Source organism: Aquila chrysaetos, chromosome 15 (genome assembly GCF_900496995.4).
Source record: "Aquila chrysaetos chrysaetos chromosome 15, bAquChr1.4, whole genome shotgun sequence".
NCBI lineage: Eukaryota > Metazoa > Chordata > Aves > Accipitriformes > Accipitridae > Aquila > Aquila chrysaetos.
In genome coordinates this window covers 7737923-7763307 of record NC_044018.1, presented here as the reverse complement: position 1 = coordinate 7763307, position 25385 = coordinate 7737923, and the positions used below count along the sequence as shown (strand labels likewise).

At 45.4% G+C, this 25385-nt stretch overlaps 1 protein-coding gene across 2 annotated transcripts in view; it reads left to right on the top strand.

Annotated features, from left to right (window-relative positions):
- Window positions 1-4161: 4161 nt before the first annotated feature.
- The window catches only part of EVA1A (eva-1 homolog A, regulator of programmed cell death), a 212752-nt gene continuing 191528 nt past the window's right edge, over window positions 4162-25385 (top strand). For both annotated transcript variants that reach the window (XM_030037094.1, XM_030037093.1), the window contains exon 1: window positions 4162-4378. In XM_030037094.1, coding sequence (XP_029892954.1) covers window positions 4279-4378 — 100 coding nt within the window. In that variant the 5' untranslated portion in view covers window positions 4162-4278. The remainder of the gene's footprint in view (window positions 4379-25385) is intronic.

Here is a 25385-nt window from a genome sequence, read left to right as displayed (position 1 = left end):
CCTGGCCAACCTTGAAGAAGTAGTGACCTCGAAGAAGTAGTGACCTCAAACATATCACTGTGCTTCGTCCATGCGTGAAATGGCAGAATGCAATGGTGGTCTTTTGGAGAGTGTTTTGAGACCTTAGGGAAAACACAGTAAGAAGTAAGTAATGTTACTAGGGTTCAGAAAGCAAGACTAGTGCTAGCACATTTGTACAAATAAATCTGCTTGTGACTGTGGAAACAAACATGGCTTCAACCCTACATATGGTTCCCTAGCTGAAAGCTATTCCTGGTCTGGCTCTTCTACTGACCAGCCCTTCCTTCAGCTGTTGGTGGTTTAGTCAGCAAGGTAGAGGTTAGTGGTGCAGGACCAGTGAAAAACAGGAAAGCATTACCAAAAATCAGCTCTAGAAGGAAGCAAGATCAACGCATACAGCATTAAACTGGGAACCATCCTAACTGGGTCTATTCCTGATTCCCATTTATAAACTGGATGATGTTGGAGTGACAAAATTGGATGACAAATTGCTTCACTTCTCAGTGCCTCAGTTTCCCCAGTTGCAGTTGTGCTTAACTGCTTTTAAAGCACTTTGGGAATTTGCATGCATATTTCAGATATTACAGTTTTCTATGTAGCAGGAGAAGGAGAGGTCTGCAAGAGAGAAGAGTATGGGAGGAGAAAGAACAATGTACTTAAGTATCATAGTCAAAAAGGAGGACTGAGGTACAGTTGTTAACCATCCTGGACTAAAGCCATGGTAGGATTCAGGTGCCTAGCTCATGGTTTAGCTCTGGCTGGAGAAGCACCCCAGGAGGTGGAACTGGTTTGTGTGTCTGTGTCCCAGTGCTGAGTGGCTACAGCACCGATTACTGCAGGGGAAGCTGAGAGGTGCTGATCTCAGGCCTAGGCGCTGTGGATGTAACTAGGTGCTATGGACTTCTTCACTTCTTAAGCTGGGCACAAAGACCCTATGTGCTTTTTGCCATGATCAGGAAGGTATTAAAACCCAGCTCGGACACAAGGCTCTGTGTCTTCTAGGGGGAAGAAGTGTTTTTACGTATACCCAAATGCTGTTATCTAAAAAAAGCAGTCATTCTTCATAGTTACTCTGTGGAGAGAAAGAGACCAAATAATCATTCCTCCAAGCTAAGATGTAATGCTGAACTGCATCAGTACTGGCCTGTTCCTGCTTCTGGGTGGCTTTGGGGACAAGGCATCCAAGAGATTGTGTATCATCATATGTATTATTATCTATCCCCAGGAGACATATTTGAAGGCATGGCTGTATTTCAAGGACTGTTACTCCCAAGAATAAAGGTCCATATTGGTGTCCCCTTGATTCATGTTTACCCCATGAGACTGTCCATGACAGAGAAACCATCTTTTGTTTGTGCTGCTGTTGGGACAGGTGGCCTCTTTCCGTTTGAAACACACAAGCCCTAAGGAATAAGGGCATTATGGAGATGGGCTTTAACTGAATTGTCTGTTTCTCAAAGGCCAATATAGCTTTTTTTTTTTTTTTTTTTTTTTTTTTTAGCAAGAGCTGCTTTCTGCTTTCCTTTTGAACACATCTTTACAAACTTGCTTAAAAACAAAGCCCTCACATGACATGGCTGTAAACTTCCTCCCCTCTGGTTTGACTTTATTAACAATAATCTAAAGGGCTGCTCAAGCACACTTCCCATGTTTAGCCTTAAACCCTTTGTCACCAGAGTTTTTTTTCTTCTCCATATACTGAGTCAGCCAAACCTAATTACCCTTTAATCACTAAAATCAACACCTGCTAACAGGGTGGGCTCTTTTCAGCAAATAGTGCTTCCCTTTTCCAAAGCACTGATAAATTTCTAGGGGCCCTATTGTTTCTTTGTCCTGCTGATAAGGAGCTTTGACTGATAATCTGGTATGGTTATCTCATGCCTATAAGGCAAGAGTGGTGAATCTTCCTCTTGGCAAGGGCAGCAGAACTAGGTGAGACAAGAATTATACATAGATGCTAGGAGCCAATGTCCTGATCTTTTCCCTTTAAAACTTAGGTCAACCCTGGAAAGTATGGGTCAGAGAGGTCTGGCATGTGGGATTAAAGTCTCAAGTGAAATAAAGAGTAAGGCAGCCCAGAGAAGTTCCTGGTCTTTGATCTTGCTTAAGCAGCCCTCTGCAAAAAGGTAAGGTGGCAGGATTGTCTGCAGAGAGGAGGGACTGGGACTGGATTGTAGAGCCTGCTGGGCCTCAGGGTATGTCTGTGCTGTCAGGTCAACCCAGAGCCGCCACTGTCCTTGAGAGGTGACCCATCTGCACCTTCACTGTAGATCCTCAGTGTGTGAAGACCTGTTTTTGGGAAGGAGGGTTGCTTGGGTGCAATTCAGGCTGGACCAGCCTCTTGTTCACATGGTCTGGGTGGATGGGTCATGGGCAGGATTCAAGCTCAAACTCAAGATTTTCCACACTACCCTCATCCTCAGCGTCGCTGATTGGAGCTTGAGCAAGTGGCAATATGGACAGAAAGCAAATGGGGCCACAGGACTTACAGCTCCCCTTGAGGTCTGCTTCTAGGACACAGATCATCCCAGGACAGATTTCTGGTGGAAACAATGACTGTGGTATTCATGGAAGCACTCTTGAAAATGTCTTTCACATATAATCTGACAGCCAGTCTGATTTTCGTCTGAGAACAGCTGAAACATTGTTAGAAATTTCAGCATAAGAAACTCTTTACAAGTGCACTCAGCTCTGAAAAAAACCCAGAGCCCTTTGGGCTGAAGTCTGTTACTCTTCTTTTCAGCTCTAACGTGAATGTTTTGGAAAGTTTCGCTTAATTCCATGTGATGAACAGGAAACAGGAGTAAAAACCAGTTGTGGTTTTCCTTGGATGTTCCCACTCAGGTTATTTTTGCTGGATAGAAGCTGCAGCTTTGTTCAGCAGCTGTGCGTGTGCCTGGCTCCATCTCCCCTTCCCTGGCAGCCCCACACAGTGCTGCTCCATAGGTTTGTGTATACATACAGGCTGCTAAATGGCTGGTGTTGGCTTTGCCTATGAAAACTATCCCCCACTCTCTGCACTGACACTCAGCCTCTGCTCTAGCCTAGATATATTGGTTATGTTCATTATTTATATGCAGACCTATGCCTGAGCTGCAGCTAATGCTGATGACTGAAGCCCGGGATCTCCTTCCCGTACCCAGGGAGAACAGGGTCTGCCAGTCCAGTCCACCTCTGTGTCCCCAGAGCTCAGCTCAGCTCTTCCAAGTTAGCATGGCTGGCTTGATGCTGCCGGGATATGGATGAAGATCAGGCAGGATCAAGTACTGGATGTACTTCCAGGTGTGCTGGAGCCTTCTTTTAACCCTGCAGGGTAAGTAGTGCTCACGTTAGCAGCTAAGGCCATGCTAGTTGGAGGTTAAAGTAATTGCTATGGAAGGAGACAGGTCTCCTGTGTCTGAACATCTCAGGTTAGGATCTGCATGAAAATCCTCTGTTGATTTTGATGGAGGGGAGAGGGGTCCAGTGGGATAGAGGGAGCCTGGCATGGCTGGCTGCTGTCAACAGGAAGGAGGATTTTGGATATGTGGGCTGACACCAGTCCCAGTCCTGCAATGAGATCCAGAAAGGTTTGATCCCTGGGCCTGTGCAAAGTCTCCTCCATTGTAGGATCTCTCTCAACAGCGGACACAGCTGAAGAATTGCCCTGTCACCAGTCTGGCGGGACAGCACTGCTCACACTGGTTTCAGCAGCAGCTACAAATACCCGTCACTCCAAAAATCCGTGTGAATTCAGGTGCTTTGTTTTGGGCTCCCTCCTTTGAAAATACTGTCTATCCTTCTGTCTGTCTGTCTGTCTGTCTGCACGGGAGAGACAAGATGCCTGGGTATCTAACCCAAGAGCAACCGGGCTTCTCCAAACCAGCCCCCCAGGGCACATTCCCCCCCCCCCCCCCCCGACCCTCCCCGCTAGCAGCTTGCAGTGCCGCTGCTGGACAGCTGCACACTAATAGTCTGCAGCAAATTTGGGGGAAGCGATGGCTTTTAGGACCCTGGGACCTCCGCCAAGGCTCAGGTAGGTCTGTCTCATTCGTCAGCCTCACTCAGCCGGGATTCATTCACTCCCAGGGATGTGTGTGAGTGTGTGTGAGTGTGTGCGTGTGTGTGCTCAGTGCTTTTCCTTCCCCGCTGCTGCTGGCTGTGATCCTCCCAAGCAATGGGACTAACGCTGTTCTCCGGGCAATGAGGAGTACTGGATTCGGGCAGCAAGCGCTTTCCTTTTCTCTGGAAGAAAACAAGCCGTGAGGATACCTAAGGATGTGCTGCCCAGATGTGTCTCCCACCTCCGCCTTCCTCATAGGACTCATGTGCTTGACAGCTTTCAGCAACTTTGCTAAGACTTCTGCAGACTTCTCAGGTAGGGGAGAAGCACCGATCCTTTCATAGGCTGGGTGGCTGCTTATGGATGGGAGCTCTTGTTACAGTGCTCAGGAGCGGCTCAGGGAAAGTGGATGTGAGCAGATCTGGGATAGTTATGCGGGGAGTAATTTTAATCTTTTTAAAATAAGCCGATGAAAAGGATCTTCCGTAAGAAGATTTTGAGTTTGTTAAAAGCCTTTCTCAAGCAAAACTATTTCAGCAGAGTTAGTCTGAGTAACTTTGGGACCAAGGAAGGGAATAGTGTTAACTTGTGTAAGTTTGTAGCAGGTTTTGTGCTGTTTCTCTGAGGAGTGGAAAGAGCTAGGTTAGGAGACTGGGAAGGTCTAGGACATAAGTTAAAGCTAACATAGCAAGATCCAAGTATTTTGTAATGGGCCACGTTCCCCTCCTCTTAACATACAGCTCCCGATTGTTGCAAAAGCCCCCTGAGCTGAGATAAAGGAGATGTTACATGCACAGAATGAATTATACTCTGAGCCTATGTTTGCTTAAGCCAGGAGAAAAAGTGTCTCATTTCTAAATCTAAATAATTTCTAAAAATGTTCATAGCACTTGTTTTGAGTTGCACACAGCACTTTGAAGGTATGGAGTCCTGTGTAAGTTTTATAACTATGTACAGCTGCATCAGTCACTTTAAAATTACCTTTCTGCTTCTGTTCTTTGTGGATGCGCATGTGGATCAGAGAAAATATAACAGATCTTACTTTACAGTTGAGCAAGGTTGATTAGTTTGCTTGGGAATGGCTAATGAGGGTCACTGCTTTTGGGATATCGGTTCTAATTTTGGGTCTTCGTGTGAAGATCTAGTCTGGCATATTCTTTAGGTGTGTGTTGCAAAACTCTTATAGTGGATAAGAGCTGCCAATTACAGTTTGCTGATGAAAAAGTGCCATTAGCAAGAGCTGAATCTCACTGAACTCTGGTTTCAACACATCACAACGCTGCTACTTGCTTTCTGGGAGTGCATGTGTCTGTGTGCTGTGAGAGATTTGTGTTAAAAAGGAGGAGCTTGTGGTGGAGGGGGAGACAATATGTACAGTAGCTTGAAGTCTTAATGTGAATTGAAGGGGGCTGACTTGCTTGTGATTCAGTCTCCATTGGAGGCAGATCAGTCCTGGGGGCTGCCATTCAAGGCAGATCTGCCTCTGAATGGAAAGGACCGAGGCATTTCCCTGTTTCTAGTGTGTTTTTATCTTTCTTGGCATTGAGCTTGCTCTGTGCTCCTCCTTGCAAGCATGTTAATGTGGAAGGGGTGCATGGAGTGGGCATGACAGGAGCTAAAGCTGCAACAGGGAAAGTACTGGTCCTTCTGAAATACAAATAAAGTTTGTCCCAGCCAGGCCAAATTGCTAAGCATTAAAATGTGCAAAAGTGTCCCAGAACAAGGGTACTTTACATTGTGTGGACACAACATTGATAGAACAATGGAAACAAATTCGATAGGCTTTGGTGATGCTGGCAGGGAGTCAGATGCTCTCCTTTTAAAAAATGGATAAGAAGATTGCTGATAACAAAATCAAATTTTCTGCAACATCCAACTGTACTGTCACACTTTGGGAGAAGAGGGGTGGCTTAAAACCCTGTGTACGTGCATGGCAAGGCTGTACTCTGAAGCAGGGTCTGCAACCTCCTGTGTGTTTCCACAACTGTTGAAATGTTCTGCCAGATCTAAGCTATGTTTCCTGATAGCAGGCTTGGCAAACGTCCGCAGTCTTGTTGGACTGACTGTAGCTTGCGGGACAGGAAACATGATTTGCTGCAGGAAAGGGCTGTACCCAGTGTGTAGCAGCTTGAATACGGCTTTCTAAGTTCGGGAGCTGGGTAGCCGAAAGATGAAAGGGGGTGGGAAAGGTACAGCATTTCCCAAATCACACTTTATGCTTCCCCAATACATTTTGCAAAGACCCCATTCGTCTCCCTCCAATGCTTGAGGGCATGTACCGTGTGCCTCTCTGAAGGAGCAGTGGCCCAGATAACTCTTCCTACCTGATGGAGCACCTTGTTTGTTACTGTTACCCTTATATATGAATTGTCAGCTGGCATGAGGAATGGAAGGGGTGTAGCCTTTTAACATAATTTGACCATAAAGGTTTCTGGCCACTTACATACTTTTTCTATACTTTGGCGTCTTCTGGGTTCTTCTCTGGCATGGCTGGAATTGAGCAGGTGAACGTCTTTGGGGAAGTCTTATAGCTTTACCATATGCTATCCCACCTAGAGGTGGTGCATCCAAACCATAAATTGTCTGCATCCCAAGGAGATGAATGGATTTGCATTGGCTATTGCTGCTGAGGAGTACAAGGCTTGCTCTGATCCTATGAGAGGTTTCTGCAGCAGTTCAGCTTCTGTCCACATGCAGCCCATTGGGATGTAAGGGCTTTTCCGGGTTGCAAGTAGCAGTACTATCCAGAGAGAGCAACTGATGCTCTTTGGAGAAAAATGTTTTTTTAAACTCAATCCTGTAGACCTTGTTTGGCAACAAAGCTTCTCTGGCTTCTCAGCTTGGTTCGACTCAGCACTACCAGGGAGGTGCTGCTGTTAGTAATAGGTCATGGCCTTTTCGTGATGGGCCAGACAGAGCGCATAGATCCAGCCCTGGAAGGAAACAGTTTAGGGATGGCCAGTCTTGAGCGCTAAGCAGATCACAAGCAGCACTGATCTGACTTACACACTGCAGCTATGCAACTGACCAAAAGACTTACCAAGAATTGTGCACCCACCCATGTCCCTCTGCTCCCAATACTCTCCCACTGGCTGGGTCTTCAAGGTGTGTGTCTCTTGGCTGCAGAAGATTTCTTCTTTACATAGGTCATGGGAAGGCACCCTGAGAGAGTAAGGAGAGGCCCAGGGTGGCACTCACGGGAAAGCACAGGGAGAGCTGGTGGGGATCTCCATCACCTCGGCTCCCAGGCCTCTGGGCACATGGTCTCACATTGTGGCTCCATCTCTCCTGTTTGAACAGCTGAAATGTCACAACGTGAACGTGATGACTGCATGTCCTGCTGGGGACTGGTGCAATCTGGGATGTAAGAATTAAAATTCCTTTTAAGTGAAGTATTTGAACTATGTGAAGAGTTTTGAAGTTGTTTTCTTTAATAGTTCTTAAAACATTGATGTTTGCAGGAGGTTGTGGGGGTAGGAAGCAGGTCCTTTGGGAAAGAGTGGAGTTATCAGGCACTTTGCAGCCACTTGTTAAGAAGGCCTGGACTTTTTCTGTGTGGCTGCTTGTAGTAGGGGCTCTTGATCTAATCTCATTCTGTGATCAGTTCTTGTGCTTGGGACTGTTTGAAGGCTTAGGACCCACTGTTGTGATGTGTCACATACCCCTTATGTTCAAGGTGACACTTGAAGACTGTGATGAGGTGTGGGGTAAGAGGCTGGTCTTTTGAATTTCAGTGCTTTAACTATAAACCCTTAATACTAATCTCAGTCCCAGAAATGAACTCTCCGAAATCCCTGCTAGTTGATAAAATGTCACCTTTGTTTTAGCCCTTTTCTATTTGTGGTGGGAGTCCAAGACATAGCAATGTCCTTGCCCTGCCAGAAGAAGCTATGCCATAGCTCCTCTGTGTAGGCTCTGGGAGGCAGCGATCCATGTGCAGTGCACAGAGGGACTAGGTTAATGAAAATGGGGCCAAAATTAGTCTTTGGTGCTAACTTAAAATGCAGGTGTTGAAAACTTAGTTGAAAGCTTGGTTAACAGCTATTGCTCATACCCCGTGTGCTGTCTCTAGCTCCAGCCATGGGATTCCTGTCTCTGAAGCTAATTTGTGCAAACACATGTTGAATTCTGCTCTACCCAGTGCCAGCCAAGGTGACCATTTAACTTCCAGCTGCATACCTGCAGGGAATTGGGCTTATGTGATTATGATGCTGTGCTCCAATTCTCCTCAATAAGTTTCCCATTCATTAGCTAATTTCAGGCATGTTGGACAGAAAAGTAGTGGCATCAGATCTATGCAATTGTGGTAAGTTTCATGTTAGCAGAGGCAGATCCCTTCACTACTGCTGCAGTACAGAAAAAGCTGTGCTGTGAGCTCAACCATTTGCAGACATCAGAGAATCCACTGTGGGGATCCAAGCCAAAACCTTAGTTTTCTAGGCATGGAAATAGCTTTGATGGGAGCTCATGCCTTTTCTGACACAGGAGAACCCAGCTGCAGGACATAAAGCTGTAGGAATAACAGCCCCAGTAGCGCTGCTCCCCCTGGGCCTGCTTTAATATTTATGTTCTTTGCATTATATTTGGCACAAGCTGGATGTGAGCAGCACTTTGCTTAAGGGAGCTGATCCGGCATCGAGCCAGATGAATGCTGCTAACTCCCATCCACACCCTGCAGGTGAGCCCTGGGTAGCTTTCCGGATCTCTCCCTGGAGGCTCTTCCTGGCTTTGAAAGCACGAAGATTATTGTTTTTTTTTTTTTTTTTCTTTTCCCCAAGAATGGCAGGTTTCAAGTGAAAGCTGCTTTTGCCACCTCCCTGCTAATTGGCTCAGTATGTTTGTTTGAGCTGATGAGGGCTGGAGCTGGGAGGGGAAAAGCACTTCTCCCTGATTGCATTTAATCAGTCCATAATAAAGGCAATTTGTTTGACAAGTCCATTCACCAAATTATCACCAAAATCTACATGCTAACAGCTTCTGAATGGCTTTAGTCAGACTTTGATATTGGTTTTGGAGCCCTGAATGGGTCAATGGTGTCAAGGGGGGTCCAGGATTTCCATGTGTTGAAAGCTGCAGGCTGTGAAAGGGGGGTTTCAAGAGAAAGGCAGATACAATTTCTTTCCCAGTGTGTGGTGTGACTCAGTAATGAGGTTTGTGCTTTTGACCCCAGGGGCAAACAGACATGCTTTAGACTTCATTTAAAGACTGGGCCAAACCCAGGCCACCTCCGTACCTTCTCTTGGTGAAGGGCTCTGAGTGATGAGGTTGGATGGACCTCAGGCTGCTGCTTGAAGAAGTCCTTGCCCCAGGTGATGTGTTCCTCCTCAGCTGGAGGTCATATGTGCCAACCCATCCATCACAGCTGTGTAGGCTGCAGTTTGGCTTACTGGGGGAGGTCTGTGCTGGGGTAGAGAAACTCTCCTTTGCAAAGGTGACAAAATCCAAAACCTCATCAAAGCCAGTTAAAAACCACTGTTGGCCTCTTCTGGTAATGTTCTGGAGCTGCGGCTGCACGGTGAGCTGCAGGGGATGGGTCTGGGGAGCTGAAGGGGGTGGCTGGCTCTGGCAGCCGTGGCTGAGCGGTTCTCACAAGGGGAAGGTGCAGTTGGTTTTGTGTCACCTATGTCTGTCTGTCAGTGGGAAGCAGTCTAAAGGCCTCAGAGAGCTGAGAGGTATTGGAGGAGGAAATCATTTTTTTGGGGGGGTGGGGCTGTCAAGTGCCAGTTCTGCTGCTTTTAGGAAAGGAGGAGAAGAAGCGCAGAAGCTGGGGCTATTTTGATGCCTTGGAGAGCAGTTCTGGTTTGTCAGCAGGGATGCAGCTTTCTGGGCATCAATAGACCACGTTAAGCAAAAATACAAGTGTCGGTGTGCTCCTGTCCTGAGGCCTGCTCCAGAGAACACTGTGGATTTCCCAACAGTTGTGATGATAACGCTGTGAGGGAGGACTCGGCGCTTGCTGACTCTTAATATGTTCAGAGTTTACTTTTACTGACAGCTGCGGGGACCAAACTGAGCTTCAGGAAAGAGAAACACGTGTTTCCAATTCCGTGTGTTTGTGGTCCTGGGCTGTGACCAGAAGTGCTGCTGTTACTGCTGCAGAAAAGCAGCTGCAGGTCTGTATTTGTGGTGCCAGGGAAAGGAGGCACTGTCGGGGAGGGATGGATGGGGTTGCTGTGGGTGCCAGGATGTCTCGTGAGGGGTCTGTGTGAAGCCTCATGTAGGCAATAACTTCAAGCTCAACAGCCATATTTATGCATCTGGCTCACGTCGTGTGGAAATCCACTGTTTTAGCCATCAGAGCTGTCAGCAAGAGCCAAGAGACCCCAGGGATCCCAATGTCTGTGTGATGATTGGCAATGTTTATATAGTACCTACTAATTGCGGTGGCCCAGAAACGGATCTGCTGATGTGGACTTTTGTCAGTACCAGGAACAATTTATTTAATTAGTATTATTAAAAAAAAAAAAATCTGTGGTGGTAATTTTAATCACTTCAAAGTATCCCAGGTTATCAGTACCCACTAGATGCACAGTCTATTTGAGGAAAATGTCCTTGCAGCATTCTTCCTATGTCTGTGTGTTGTTAGGGATACAAATGCTGCAGAATTAAAGAAAGCAACTGTTTATGTCCTCAGGTAAAAATTGTTCCCTGATTTAAGACTCTGTGAAAGCAGATTTTATATAACACAAATAGTTTGGTCAATTCGGGGAAAAAAAAAAAAAAAAAAAAAAAAGGCAGGCATTTTAATGTATCCTTTCTCAACCAAGATACTTAGAAGCTAAAATAATCATTTAAGTTGGGGTTTTTTAGAATAAGCTTAATCTCTGCAGGGGGGGGAAAACCCCTATGTATTTACACTTGGCACTTTTGCTGATTCTTTTGTTGATGCTAATTTAAACATGGCCTGATCTCCCAAAGTGCTTGGTGTTCAGAACTGAAAATTGGACTATGTTGTGTTTAGGTGGGTGTGCAGTGATTTAGGTGGCCAACACCAGGACTGTTTACATGTCTTATTTGAGATTGGCTGCTTGTGCTTGGCGTGTTTGTGCGTGTCTAGATTGAACTTTCTGCTTTCTGTTCCAAGATAGCAATCCCAGTCCCTGTGGGGGACCATTTGAAGCAACTACCCCTGGGGTTTTTTTGTGCTCTTGTGATTCCTTTTTATCCTGATACCCAAGACCTTCACAGACTCCGTCTGTTTCTGTCCCTTGAAAGGTATGTGGCTGCCTGCAGGAGCAGACCCAATGTGCTGCTAAAAGTAGTTCAGAGGATTTTTGGTCAGGTTGGTTTGGTGCAATACTACAATGTTCCTTGTGTCCTTGCAAGCGCTGTGCCTCACTGATCCGGTACTGCTGTTGTCTGGAATTTTTGTGCTCTTTCCAAGAGACAGGCAAAGGCCAAATTCAGCTCAGCTGTGAGTCAGCTTTGCTGACTTGCCAAGAGCTTTGCAGGATGTACAGAAGCACAGAAGTTAATCCCAACTCATCTTCTTGCTGATTAAATCTGATATAGAAGTAATAATTGTGAATATGTTTAAGAGAACTACTTGGGTTACCATTTATTTATTTATTTATTTACCTAGCTGCTCCTTTTGCCTGAAGGAAGATGGTGAGTTCTGTCTCTCAGCCTGGGTTTGGGCTGATCCAAGTATGCCCAGCTCAGCTCACTAACTGTGGATATGAGCTCATTCGTAGTAATTCAAGTATGTATGTCTGCTCTTTCGGGGATGCTTAATGCTTGGCTGCCTGGAACCCAGTGTGTGTCTTTTTCATGTCAGAGAGACAATGATGGTTTGGCAGTTCTGAGTTGCGCAGTAAAATAAATCTTGGCTGAGTCTCTTCAAATATACCCAGTGCTCTTGAACCATGTTGGTAGATGCTGTGGTGTCAGTGCTGATGGGGCTCCTTTGGATGTTAAGGCTTGCTATGCAATAATTACTCTTGGGTCCATCTGGGTCCTTGCACAAAGTTGAAGTGGCGTGTGCGGGACCTGCAGTTTGGGCAAACTCTCCGAGTGGTCAGGTTTCAGAAGTGTATTTGAATTAACAGATGGATGTAGCATACTGCTGAAGAATTTGCAGTAGATGTTGTCCAAGCACTTTAGTTATGGTGGGCAGGGGAGGTTACATCTACCTGCTGGCAAAGTATCCCATGTCATTAACAACAGAGGAAGAAAGATGCAAAAAAAAAAAAATGTATTTCCTTTTTTTAATGTTACATTAAGAGAATGGCCTAGAGACCCAGACTATGAGAAGTTTTGTCAGCCACTTATGATCAAAGAACTTCACTATGTACTTTTGTGCACCATCTTTTGACTTGGTATCAACACTAGTTGCCAGCAGAGACACTTTTCTCTCCTCCAGCAGCTCATAAAAGCACCAGAATCACCAGGGTGAGTGAGGGCTGTCTTCAGGTAAGTTATACTAAATCTTCATTAGAGTTGGACCATTCAGACCACCTACTCTGAGACCCCCTATCTGATTGTGTTATTTTATTTTCATCTACTATCAGATGCCTGTGGTTTTGCTGCTATGATATTATCGACATGTGTTGTATTAGCCTCAAGGGTTTAAAATGGGCTTTTACTCCAACAAGTAAATATAAAAACAAACTCAGCAGTGGGGGGATTTTCTGCTAATTTTTCCTCTGTGATTTTTGTATCACACTGTGGACTGGGGTGACCTGCATCCTGTGCCTAGGACCTGTGGACTCAGCTGTGATCCTTTATCGTTTGCTCCTCTGCATTGATATTAAGGTTGATCTATGGCAGGTGCTATTCCTGGCATTCATTTCCCATGTTTGCTGTATTTTGCAAAGGCTTTTGGCTCATGCGTTTTTACTTAAAGCTGTGTTGGGCCAAGAGTGCAGACACTTAATGCAATTAGAGTGATAGGTGGTAACTTGAGCTGCTGTAGCTGGATTATGTTCAATTTTGGGCCTCAGTCTTTGGGAAATCTCTTACCTCTGTGGTCTGTGTGGGGCCTGTACATGCAGTGCTGCTGTGGCCCTGGTGATGTCCCATAAGATGCTATGGGACAAAAATCTGCGCTTTGGTTTTGAAAAATTTTGGCTTTTGTGTGGAACATTCAAAGAACAGCATTAAGGTTGCAAATCAAACATGTGGAAGTTAAAATTAAGGTAGTTTTACCTACTCAAAACTAGCCATTTGGGTTTTTACATTATGAGTTACTCTTTACTGAGAACATACTGCTTTTTCTTCACCTCCTCAGGACTCCTGTATTGTCCAGTGCACAGGACAGCTGCCTCATATTTGTTTTCTTTATCCTTCTGGTTCCTTATGGCCCTAGGGCCTTATTTACCATGTGTTATTTAAACCCTATTCTGCTTGTTGTGAGTATTCTACAAACAGGGATGTACTTACCCTTCTGGAAGGAGAGTCTGGAGTGTTACCTGCATTGCACAGATGAGGATCCAAGGCAGAGAGATTAGCATCAGGAGCTGTAATTGCCTGATATTTCAGAGATTGTTCAGTATCTACCTTTTTCTCCAGGAGTAGCCCCTTACCCATTCTCTCAAGCTGTGATAGGCAGGAAGAAATATGTGGTACTCGATACACAATTCATTCTCCAATACTGTAACACATATATGCAAAAGGACTGCATGGCTTAAAATGGGCATTACAGTTGCAAAGTCAAGGGCACGTAGCTAAGTGCTGTGGGTTAACCCCCGTAGGCAGCTAAGCACCACATAGCCGCTTGCTCGGCTCCCCTTCCCACTCCCAGTAGAACAGGGGAAGAGGAAAGGAAGAGTACAAGCAAAACTCGTGGGTCAAGATAAAAATAGTTTCATAAGTGAAGGAGAAGTGGAAGAAAAAAGAAAGAAAACAAGTGATGCGATCACTCACCACCTTTCACAGGTAGACCGATGCCCAGCCAGTTCCCAAGCAAAAGATGGCTGACTTACCTAAACCCCACTCCACTCCGTTTTATTGCTGAACGTGATGTTATATGGCATGGAATACCTCTTTGGTTAGTTGGGGTCATCTGCCTGGTTGTGTGCCCTCTCAACCTCTTGTGCACCCCCCAATCTATTCACTGGGGGGGCAGCCTGAGAAACAGAGAAAGCGTTGATGCTGTGCAAACACTGTTCAGCAATTGCTAAAACATTAATAGGTTATCAATACTGTTTTTGTCACAGATCCAAAGCACAGCACTATACAAGCAGCTATGAAGAAAATTAACTCCGTCACAGTCAGACTCATTACACTAAGGAAAGGGCAACATTACACCTGTATTTTGTATGTAATATGAGCTAGAGCTGGATATGATGGCAAGCTTTCAGTTGGCCGATATGACCCATAAAGTGCAGTTGTAGGAAGGGTCTGGTTTTGCATAGGTTTTTGTCTTAGAGCAGTCATGCTTTGAGGGTTACTTTATTTGGGATGAGATAAGAGTATTTAAAATCGGGTTACAAACTGGGGGTTGGTCCTTGGACTGTATTCCAAGAGACCTTTAAAAATGAGTTTTGAAGACATTGCCCCTCCAATTTTTGTTTGTTTCTGTCCCTTCGTAGGAGAAAAAAAAATATAAAAGTGCCTATTCAAAGGCACAAATAAAGATCCTCTGGTGCAAGCGATATCACTAAAAACTAGAGCCCTGGGGATTTGTACAGTTTAGTTTCTCTCTAGATTTTTTTAATGTGGGTAACCCCTTGGAAACTTAGGTTGGCAATCTGACTCTTTCCAAAGCACATCCGTCTCTTCATGTATCTTTTGCACAGGGGCCGCTTCTGTTTGTTAACACTGTTTGCTTCCTGGTTTATGTGCTCAAGCTGAATTCCAGCTCAAAGAGGTTAAAGCTTTATAAAAGTGAGTTGAGCAAGGAAGTGGCTCTACAGCTGATGGTGAAGCGCATGCATCTGTGACCCACGCTGTGCTCACATGTTAGTTTATTGTTAGTCTTACAATAAAGGATAGCACTGGTTTTTGTTCAGCTAAACAACTTTCAAGGAATGAATTGTATAGAAAAAAGAATAGATGAAGCCTCTCTGTTACTTGCCAAAATGTTCTTTGTTTTAGTTGCGTTGTGTGGGATGCAGAACTCCCAGAAGAGGATGGTCTCTCTTCTATAGCAGCCAAGGGGAGCTGATGGATTGAATAGGGAGGCAGAGACAGAGGTTCAGCAAGAAGGGGTGAAAAAATCTTCTGATTCTTCCTGCTCTGTGGGTTTGTTTGTCTTCAGCTGACAGCCCCAGGCTTTCTATTTGGCTATACTGCAAGAGTAGAGGCTCCGCTATACCAGTAAGTTGCACTGTAAATGCGGTTGGTGCCATTTGGCTTGGTTTTGGTTCAGAGTTAGCATGCACAGATAGTAGTTAGTGCATTTTGGCAATGGTATAGCTGGTGGCTGGAGTGTAAAGCTCTATCAGCAGCTGCAGAAAGCTGAATGCTTGGTGTTAGACAATCCATTTTTCTTGCTGGATAAATGAAAATCACTTTTTCTTTATCTCTCTTTTCTTAAACATTGTCCATATAATTGCAGGGCAGGGTTCAAGTTCAAACTGATAAGATTATTTTGCTTCTCTAAGCTGCATGACAATGGTCCCCTTAGCAAATTAAGCCATGGACCTCCTTTTGCTGTAATGGGAACCAATCTCATTAGAAACAGAGCTGGATTAGTGAAGAGTCCAACCTACCGTACAGATACGCATTCTGACCCCAGCAGGCCTGAAGTGCCTTTTGTTCACTCCAGCCTCCTCTGCATTTTCCCATCGCTTATCCATCTGTGTGTTGGAGCTGGTGGTGATTATTTCTGCTCAAGAAAAGCCTGTTGGAGGGTGAAAAGGAAGTTGATTGGCCAGTGTGACATCACAATATGAATGATAAATTGTTTTTTAAATGTTTCCTTTGATTTAAGTCATTGGAGTACAAGACTGATTACGATGCCTATTGCAGGGTATTGGAGATTAAGGGCCCCTCTTCACTGGTTTGACCTGTGAGACAGAAGACTATCCTTTTCTGCCTCTCAGCATTACTCTCTTCTACAGATCAGAAAACCTGGACCTATTCACACCAACCTCTCCGATGTCTGGACACAGGAAGCTCTTTTTTGCGGAAAAGACAGACAAACCTTTTCACCAGTGACCGGCGTTGGTTCTGTATGTCCTTCTTGGTGACGGTTGTTGGCTCTTGCTGGGTTGCATGTGGACTGTCCAAGCTGCTTTATCAAGCAATTGGGACCGAGAGCTTTGAGCTGGGTCTGTGCACACCAGTGCCAGCAAGAGAGCGGCATGCCTGTGCCTGCAGCAGGCTCTCAGGGAGAAGTTGTGGCTTAGGAGCAATGCTGAGCTGTGGGGGTGCTGCTTCTGGAGATGCTCATGTGGATGTCCGTGCTCGTCCTAGCTCAGTGCTGGTGTTGTACGTGCTGCTGTTGTCTATTGTTTGCTTTCTTCCCTTTGCATCCTCGTGTTCTGCTTTTAGAATCCACCTTATCTATCTATCTATCTGATTTGTATTATCTGCATTTTTTCCTCTTTCTGAGGTCCCTCAGCTCTGGGAGATTAGAGGTACAGCCCTGGCTGATTCCAGCTGCTTCCATGAGATGGAGCCACACTAAGGATGCTAAGAGGGGTGAATCCCATCGCTTCCTGGGTTAAGAGCCATTTTCTGATCCTTAAGGAAATCCTTGTGCCCATGCATCTCTCCTATGTCCTACTTCTCTGACTGATCTTGGAAGTATTGCCTGGAGCTTGACTCCTGGCTGGAAGTTCATGGTTGAAGCAGTCTGGCAGGGAGGGCAGACTGTGGACAGTGTTTGAAAGTGGCACCAATGAAAGAATGAGCCTGGCTGGTTATTGTAGTAATTTGTTGCTATTGATTAGCCTGGAGGCTAATGCTTAAGTGGTGAGGAGTCCTGACTTGGTGAGTAATTCAATATAAAGCAGCGGGGCTATTCACATGAGGGAGACTTGGCTTCTCTTTATGCCCACTTCTGATGGATATGAAGTGTTTTTTTAAATAAATGTCATTAGCAAGAGCAAGGGTTAACCAGGGTAATTAACACTGCTAAGCTATAGTCTATCTGTTGCCAGCCAGGTTGCAAACAGGCAGCTGAAGAAACAGATCTGTTTTCTGTTCTTGTTACATTTCTGGATATATTTTAAGGTTTCTCAGAAAGAGCAGAACAATGAAACACCCTTTGACAATACCAATCTCTTTTCTTCATGGCCCAGGCTGAGCAAGCATTCAGACCCTTTCCATCTGGGATTGCTCATTTCCTTTTTTTCTCCTGAAATAAAAACAGTACTCCCCCAAAAGCACAACTTCTGCAGTGCTGTGACAGAGCCAGCCTCTGTTGCTCTATCAGGCAGGCATCGGATGGGACATTGTCTTCTGTTTTCCCCCTCTAAGCTGCAACTCAGGGAAAAAAAAAAAAATGATAGCAACAAAGAAACCCTTTTCATATGTTGTTTTAGTGCTGTCAAAAATAGTAACTAATGCCCACCCTGAATTTCTCTCAGTGCTTTTTCAAAGGCTTCCATCCTTTATGTGCACAGGGGAGAATGAGGCACATGGGAAAGAAATCGCATTCAGTGAAATGAAATATCGTCAAGCCAATTGGAACCACAGTCCTTGGGTGTGCTGGAGTCTGAGGCTGTAGCACCAAGCCTGGCTCAATTGTGAGGGGACCCTGTGATTAAAGAGACTGTCACAGACCTCCTGTGTGTCCTGCCTACGCAGCCCTGAAGCTCACTGCGAGAGGCCATGGGACTCAGCCTCTGTTTCCCTGCCTGACCCTTTTGATTATGTTTCCTGAGTGTCTCCGTTTATCTTCTACTGTAGCTTGATTCCTTGCTGGTTTTTTTGGAGCCCAGATCCCATAGTTACCTGGATTGTAGTGACTTCTAAATAGTTTTGGGGCTGGGAAGTTGAAGGGTATGTGTACTGCCCCATTAATAGTGCTGCCTCTCTGAAGACTTTCTGATACAGAAAGGTCTCCCAAAGTAGATAACCAAGCAGCTGGTTAGATAGATAGTCCTGTCTATCTGCTGCTTTCAAATGAATGTTTTTACTTGATCCTGCCTCTGACTAGTTAGATGAAGTTACTCTGGAAAGGATGCCTTTGTTTGCACTTCTGCAGCCCAAATCATGGAAGTAGGCTCAAAAGTAGCATATAGAGGGTTTACCCACATCTGTGAAGTTTGCCAGCAAATGCTTTTGGCAAGACGCTGCTTCAGCAAGTTGCTAGCCTATAAGACTTATGGTGGCTGCCTGCCTATACCATGCAGCACACCTGGAGTAAGGTAAAGGTGCAGCTTTGGCTGGTGGGAGTGTTTTCTTTGCCAGCTTGGCCTGACAATGGCAGGCTCTGATATACCTTCTCCACTGTCCCCATGACTTTCTTGCAAAGGTGGTAAAGAATGAAACACTTCTACTGCTTTTTTCACCACTAGGGCTGTAGTCCAGCTGTGCCCCTGCTGCTCCCTGGTCCAGTATCAGAATTGTCTTGGTCCAAACTTTACATGTTGTTTTACAAAGGACCAAATCAGCCTGACCTACCTTGATCTCCAGGCGAGACCTTACTGCAGCCTTTCAATACTTAAAGGGGACTTATAAGAAAGACAGAGAGAGACTTTTTACCAAGGCCTGTAGTGATAGGACAAGGGGCAATGGTTTTGAATTCAAAGAGGGTAGATTTAGACTTAGACAGAAGGAAGAAATTTTTTATGATGAGGGTAGTGAGACACTGGAACATGTTGCCCAGAGAAGCTGTGGATGCTCCATTCCTGGAAGTGTTCAAAGCCAGGTTGCATGGGGCTTTGAGCAACCTGATGTAGTGAAAGATGTTGGGGGGATTGGACTAGGTGATCTTTAAAGGTCCCTTCCAACCAAAACCATTCTGTGATTCTATGATCATAAGAGATTTCAGAATTGTCTTTAAACTCAGACCTGTCCCTTTGTGCAAAAATCTTCTGCAGTTTGAAAACTACTTTTCTGCTGTGGTGTTAGTGAGGGCTGCAGGACGCTGTCAGTATCATGAGTGAGATATTACTATAGTATCCATACCTGTTGGATGCAGAATTGCCTTTTAAAGTCCCTCTGAGCCTTGTCAGTGTTGGGGGATTAGTACAGAGCTGCATTTCTGTGTCTGCTGGCCAAAGCAGCCCAAGCTACAAAATGCTGGATGGGGAGGGAGGCTGGCTAGATGCTTGATCCCTTGTTTCAGGGTCTTTCTGGCCCATTTCCTAGCATAGTTTTCTGGAGGAGATCAGAGCTGCTTCCATCCCAGCTGTGTGTCATTGGCTTAATGGCAGTACTGATGTATGCGGAGGGAGATGAGGCTTTTCCCTGAACACTTGGCCTGGTGGTGGTGGGGCAAGAGTGAGGTCAACACCCTTTTCTGCTCTTGAAGCAGTGGCTATCAAGGGGCAATAACTTTTCATTTAGGCCTTTTCCCACTGGTGATAATGAGCCTGATTTGCATTGTAGAAAAGCTGTCATATAAATGGTGTCTGGCTCATGTGATAACAGCTCAGCTGTGCTCCAGCCCCTGTGGGATGTGCAATGAGGGTAAGAAGTTTTCTTAGACATTAGACATGTGGAAGGCACACTTATCACAAAAACGTGGTGCAGAGGGGTAGGGAAATGTTCATCTAATGGTGTATTTAACCAGAGATTGAGCATGCAGGGAATTGGTGGACAGAGGTGGAAATTTACTCTCCCAGGCTGTTGTCTATCTTAATCTTGCCTGACCATGTGAGGGGAGGATCCAGCCCTTCTGATGCCCAGGCATGAGCAAAGCTTGGTGTATTTTGAATGCTCTGATGAAGGCCATTTTATTCTCAATCTGATGGCTTGTTCATGCTAGTGCTTCAGTGATAAATCATTATTGGTGTTTCTAATGAAGCTTTTAGGACTGCTCTGGAAACTTTAAAACCTGTAGTAGTAAGGTAAGGCTGCAGGTTAAACACCTTGGAGGCTTGGTGTGACTCCAAGGCAAGACAGGCCAGGTGCTTTTTGTTTGTGACTTAACTCTAAATTTTCTAGTTTTACTTGAAAGTTGTAATGTTTCCACCCTCTTTTTCCTCTAGTTCTGAATTTCCACCAGGTCTCCAACTAACATGTTTGAGTACACTCAATAAATCTATCAAGAGTAATTCACAGTTACGTAGCATGGATCATTCGTGGCTGTAGAAGCATTTTGCTGTAGAGCATAAATATCGATAGCACTATCTTGCAGGTGGAGGAACTGAGGCACAGATTGTACCATCAGCAGTAGGATTCCATTTTCCTTAACTCTTCCAAAGACACCTTCATCTTACCTAAGCTGTTCCTTTGGACTTCTAGGGGATGCATCATCTGACTTGCATTACATCTACATCTAGAGATGACTGGCATCCCATGATTGCTTGTTCCTCTCCAATGACCCAAAGAAGGTCCAGACAGCTAGCTTAGACTAGAAGGATCCTGCTCAAAATCACTAAAGTAGAGAGCAGTAAAGCTGACAACCTGACTTCTAGCCCATCTCCTGTGCCTGTTTTAGTTCTTGGCACTTTGCTGATATGCAAAGGATATAAGGTGATTCTGTAACTCCTTTCTGTCTTTTTAGGACACTTTTTGCAGGAAAATTCCTATTAGGGTGGTGAGGTATGGAACTGGAATACCACCCTCTCTTAGTGTCCTTACAAGTAGTGTCTATGTACTGGATTGCTAGCCTTGTAGTTGCTCCCTTACCATGAGGAATGCTACGTAACACTCCTTGTACTGCTCTGATAGGGCTAAACAAGCCCAAGGAGCGAGGAGATTGGCCTCAGTGGTTTGAGATTAGTGTGTTTGTGTTTTCTGTTTTTCACTTTCCAGCCTAAGGATATTCATTAATTGTTTTGATGTATGTGTCATCTCCTATTCTTAGAAATGCTGTGCTTGTTCTAAAAGCAGAATGACATTCATTCACTCTGAAACAACATGGGGATTTGTTTTCTTGGGTGTTGTAAAGCAGACTAGGTATAAATGCTGCAATTAGGAGGTGATGGGCTAATCTCATTAGTCAATGGGAGGAAACACTGGGGTCAGTGGGTTGGATAATGAAATCTGAAGATAAATTTTGATGCACCAGATGGCCTGACGTAGTGGTTCCACTAATTTGGAAGGAAGGAGAGTCAATGGTATCTTTGAAGAACAAAAGCTGAAGCAAAAGGCGGCATGTGATTTCTCTGAGCTAAAAACCTGTTTTTGTGATGTCTCAGTTGTGTGCAGGCCTGTGGGATTCATCGAGGCCTGCTGTCTTTTTTTTTTGGCCTTTTTTGGCCAGTTTTGGGCACTAAGAGACAGGCCTCCAGCAAAAGTTAATGAGGCACTGGCAGTATATTGCTGTGCTTGTATGACCAGTGGCTTAGCAAGAAGAAATAATCCTGACATCTCATTCTTTTGGAAGGGGCTCATAATTTAAATATCTTTGTTCTGTAGGGAAGGTTGTGTTTATGGTGTCCCCTTATCCACAAATATGTAAGACTTAAGAGTCAGAAATCCTGATATTTGTTTTTGGGGTGAGATTGTAGGCTTCTTCAGCATAACACTTTGGGCTCAACTCTTCATTTTCTGGGATCAGTCCTTTCATCCCCACTGAAGTAGGCAAGAAATAGATGTTTGGGGGCTAAAAAATAGAGGCCAAAAAAATATTGCAGTTTGCAAGAGTGACCTGTGAGATAGGAACACCTCTGTTTTGGCTTGGCTCAACCTGAGATACTGTCACCAGATACTGCTTTCACAGAGGACCTGCTGGTTCCTTTCATTTCCATCCATTTTTAGCGTGCTTGACACCAGCACACACTAAGGCATCAGCACACGCTGAGGCACTTCCCATCCTGAGTCTCTGTGCAGGGTTGTGGCCCAAGAGATACCCCAAAGGTAAGTGGGAAGAAGTTGGATATAGTCCTACTCCTTTCTGCTTTGCTCCATGTTCAATACAAGCACTCATTCCTTACCTCTGTCACCTACCCACACCAACATTTTTCCAGGAAACAAACAATAAGCAGGCTTTGCCAAGCTTGGCTGTATTGCCTAAAACAAGAGCTGAGGAAATCCAATTGTACACTCTCGCAACCTTACCTGGCAGCACCCTGGTGCTATTTTCTTTTAGTGAGCACTCAGCGCAGGCAAATCTTGTCCTGGGCTCTGGGCCATTGCGGCAGCTCTACTGATGAGTGCCCAAGCTTGGAACAGCCGGATAAAAACTCTTAGTCTTTAAAGCAGTGTCCAGAATAGTAGCCAGACTTCATCTGGCTGTGAAATAATGAAGAGTGTATTTATGATAAGAAGCCTTATTGAAAAATGTACTTGTAACTGGGATGCAGCCCGTCAGCACTCTGTATCTCCTGGCAGAAGGGAAAGGAGGAACTTTTTTGTAGTGGTTTAGTGTGTTTGGTATTATGAAAACTCCATGGGCTGGATTGTCAGCAAGTGTACCATAACATGGGTCTGACAGCAGCGATGCTGCAGTGATAATGAGCTACTCTCAGGTTTTATACAGATCAGGTTAAACATAGCTGGACCATTCTCCTTGGATCCTTTACCATCCCCACAGAGTAATGTGGGCTCTAGTTTCTTAGCCCCCATCTTGAGTCCTATTTACATTATCACGGATCAAAACCAACACCATACAAAACCAACATACGACTCAGTTCCAAACTAATGTCTTCCTAAGAGCTGTGCTGGAAGTAGAATTCAATGTGGAAAACGTTAATCTGGCAAGTGACCTCCTCCTCCTCCTGCAAAGGGTCTAGGTTCTGCTGCTGTAAGGGGACCTGACTGCCAGGCAGTCCAGCGAGCGGAGGCACTTAGCAGTGGCAGGGAAAGTCCCCAAAGAGATGCAGCTGTGGGGGAGGCCGTTATAAATCACAGTGGCCCAGGCTGTCAGGCAGGGCAGAGGAGAGATTGATGGGGTGGGTGGGAGAGCTCAGGCAAGGAGAGTTCAAGCATCACCCTGACCCGCGAGAGGGGAAAATAGCCCCAACCCTCAGCAACATTTAATTGAAGCCTGCTGTTCCCCTGAAGGGGAAAGGTCAGGCTCTGCTTTGTCAGGAGCCCTCAAACAAAAAAACCTGTTTATACAGGACCCACCCCTGTACCTTGTGAGGTGGAGGGTAAATGGGCTTGGAGACATTCAATTCTCCTCTCTCTGGTAACGTTTGTGTCAATGAACAGTGGAAATTCAGATTGGGCTGGTAGTAAAAGCCTGAGAGCAAGTGGGCGGGTTAAAACCCCACATAAACATTAACTGGAGTTAGCCTCCATAAGTGTTACATTGGTGGTCCAGGGATGATGGTGTTCAGCGCCTTGGTTCCCCCACTGAACGGATGGGATGTGTTGGAGGGTGGTGGTTGTTGCCAGCATGTGCTTGAAATTATGCCTGAAGCAGTGCACTGCTGCACATATCCCTGCACCCTCGCAGACCGAGCATGGTGCAGACCCTGGGCAGAAGAGCGTTTCTGCACTTCATTGCCAGCTCTGTGCCGCAGGTACCCCAAGGACCCAGCGTAAGGTTTTGCCAGCCCCGATGGTTCAGCTGGAAATGAGATGTAAATATACTGTGTGTCTGGGGACCCGCAGTCAGGAGGACAGTCATTTAGGGGTGTCTTGAACGGTGGAGGTCTCCGCCAGAAAAATTGACCTCTGCTCCCAGGTGTCCTTTCCTGAGTCCCCCCAACATGTGGACAGGGAATAGCTTCTGGCCACCTGAACCGTCATGGTGACCTGCTCCCTGTCGCAGTCTTTCAGAGGGACTCCGTGCCTCCCATGTGATGTGATGGGTACTTGTCCGGCCGCCATATGATACAAACACAAATGCCTCTGTCACATGTAGATACATGGCAAAACATGGGTATTTGGAGTCAGATATGACTTCCATGCCCTGTCCTGCATCTGGTTTGTGCTCCTATTGTAAAGCTGTTTGAAACGACGGGCCTGCGTGACTTGCCCTAGCCAAAGACTGGGCACTTCTTCAACTCGCCAAAGTAAGAACTGGCAGTTCAGGAGCCAACTTCTGTGTGAATTGGATGTTTCCATCAAAGGACAGGAGGCATGAAAACAGCTTCAACCATCTGATTTTAATGTCCGGCCATATGTCTGTCGGAGCCCTCCCAGCCTCTTTCCAACCTCTTCTCTCCCTTTCTGCCCTTACACAGAGGAGAAGCTGAACCAAGTACAGCTCAGCCAAGCATGGGCAATCTGGCATCTCTGCTCTGGTGCTGCATGGCTTTTATCTGTTTGAAAGTTACCGGTATAGAATACATTGATTAATGGCCCAGTAAATTAATTGGCAGCCTCTGTATGTTGCTTTACAGCTGATGGCTGCAGAGAGCTGTTGGAGTGGAAAAGCATAACAAAGTGCCAACTTACTAGGCTGTGACGGTGCCCGCTGTACGGCAGGCATTTTCCTAACAGGAAAGGCAACAAAGGCATTTCACCGAGGAATGTTGCAGGCAGAGACTGACTCACAAGCAGGGTGGGGGAAAAGGAATTTTAAAAAGCCCCAAACCAGGGGGAAAAAAACCAGATGTGTAGTTCAAACACAAAGTTGGCACTCTTCAGATAATGGAGCCTTTGCCACAGGTTTGTAGCTCAAAACTGACTTTGATTTGATTTTACAGAGTTTGATTATATGGTCTTTCATGTGTTGAAGGGAAGATCAAATTCTGCCCAAATCTGAGGCTGTGAAGGTCTCTCTCGTGCTCCTTCTTTCTAAGGCAGCATAGACGTAACTGAAGAGGGAAGTACAGGCTGTATCTCTGCTGGCTGCTGCTGAGGCACTGGCTTTTCCCAGCTCTCCAGAGTCATTTTCTGATCAGTAAGCAGAGCAATGACTGGGAAATATGACCTTAAAATACTCCCTATGTGTGCCAAACAAATTGCTGATACTAAGTATCAAAAGCAAAAAGTTTCTGTTGTCCTGTAACAAAGTAAGATTTGGCTCTGTGTGGGGAGCAAAAAGTGCTATTAAGAAAGAAAACAAATGAGACTGGTTGATGACACGTTAAATAAAAGTTATTACCTCATTTTTAAATCTCATGGAGAGAATCCCATCATCTGCCTGATGCATTTATTCAGTTCTTTTGCACGAGAACCATTATTTTGTTTCTCTAGTTTTGTAAAAGAAGCTATTGAGGCTTATTTGAGTTGTCTAGATATTACAGGAAATAAAGCAAAATGCCTTGCTCTGCCCTGGTCTGAGGTGGTTGCTTGTGTGAAAAGCTTGCTTTCCTTACTTGGGAGACTAGAATTTAGCTCCTTTCACCTTCAGTGTTGTTACAGTTCCCTTAGTGGGCAACAGGGAGGGAGATGCAGCTCCAGAAGTCAGTCCCTTCAA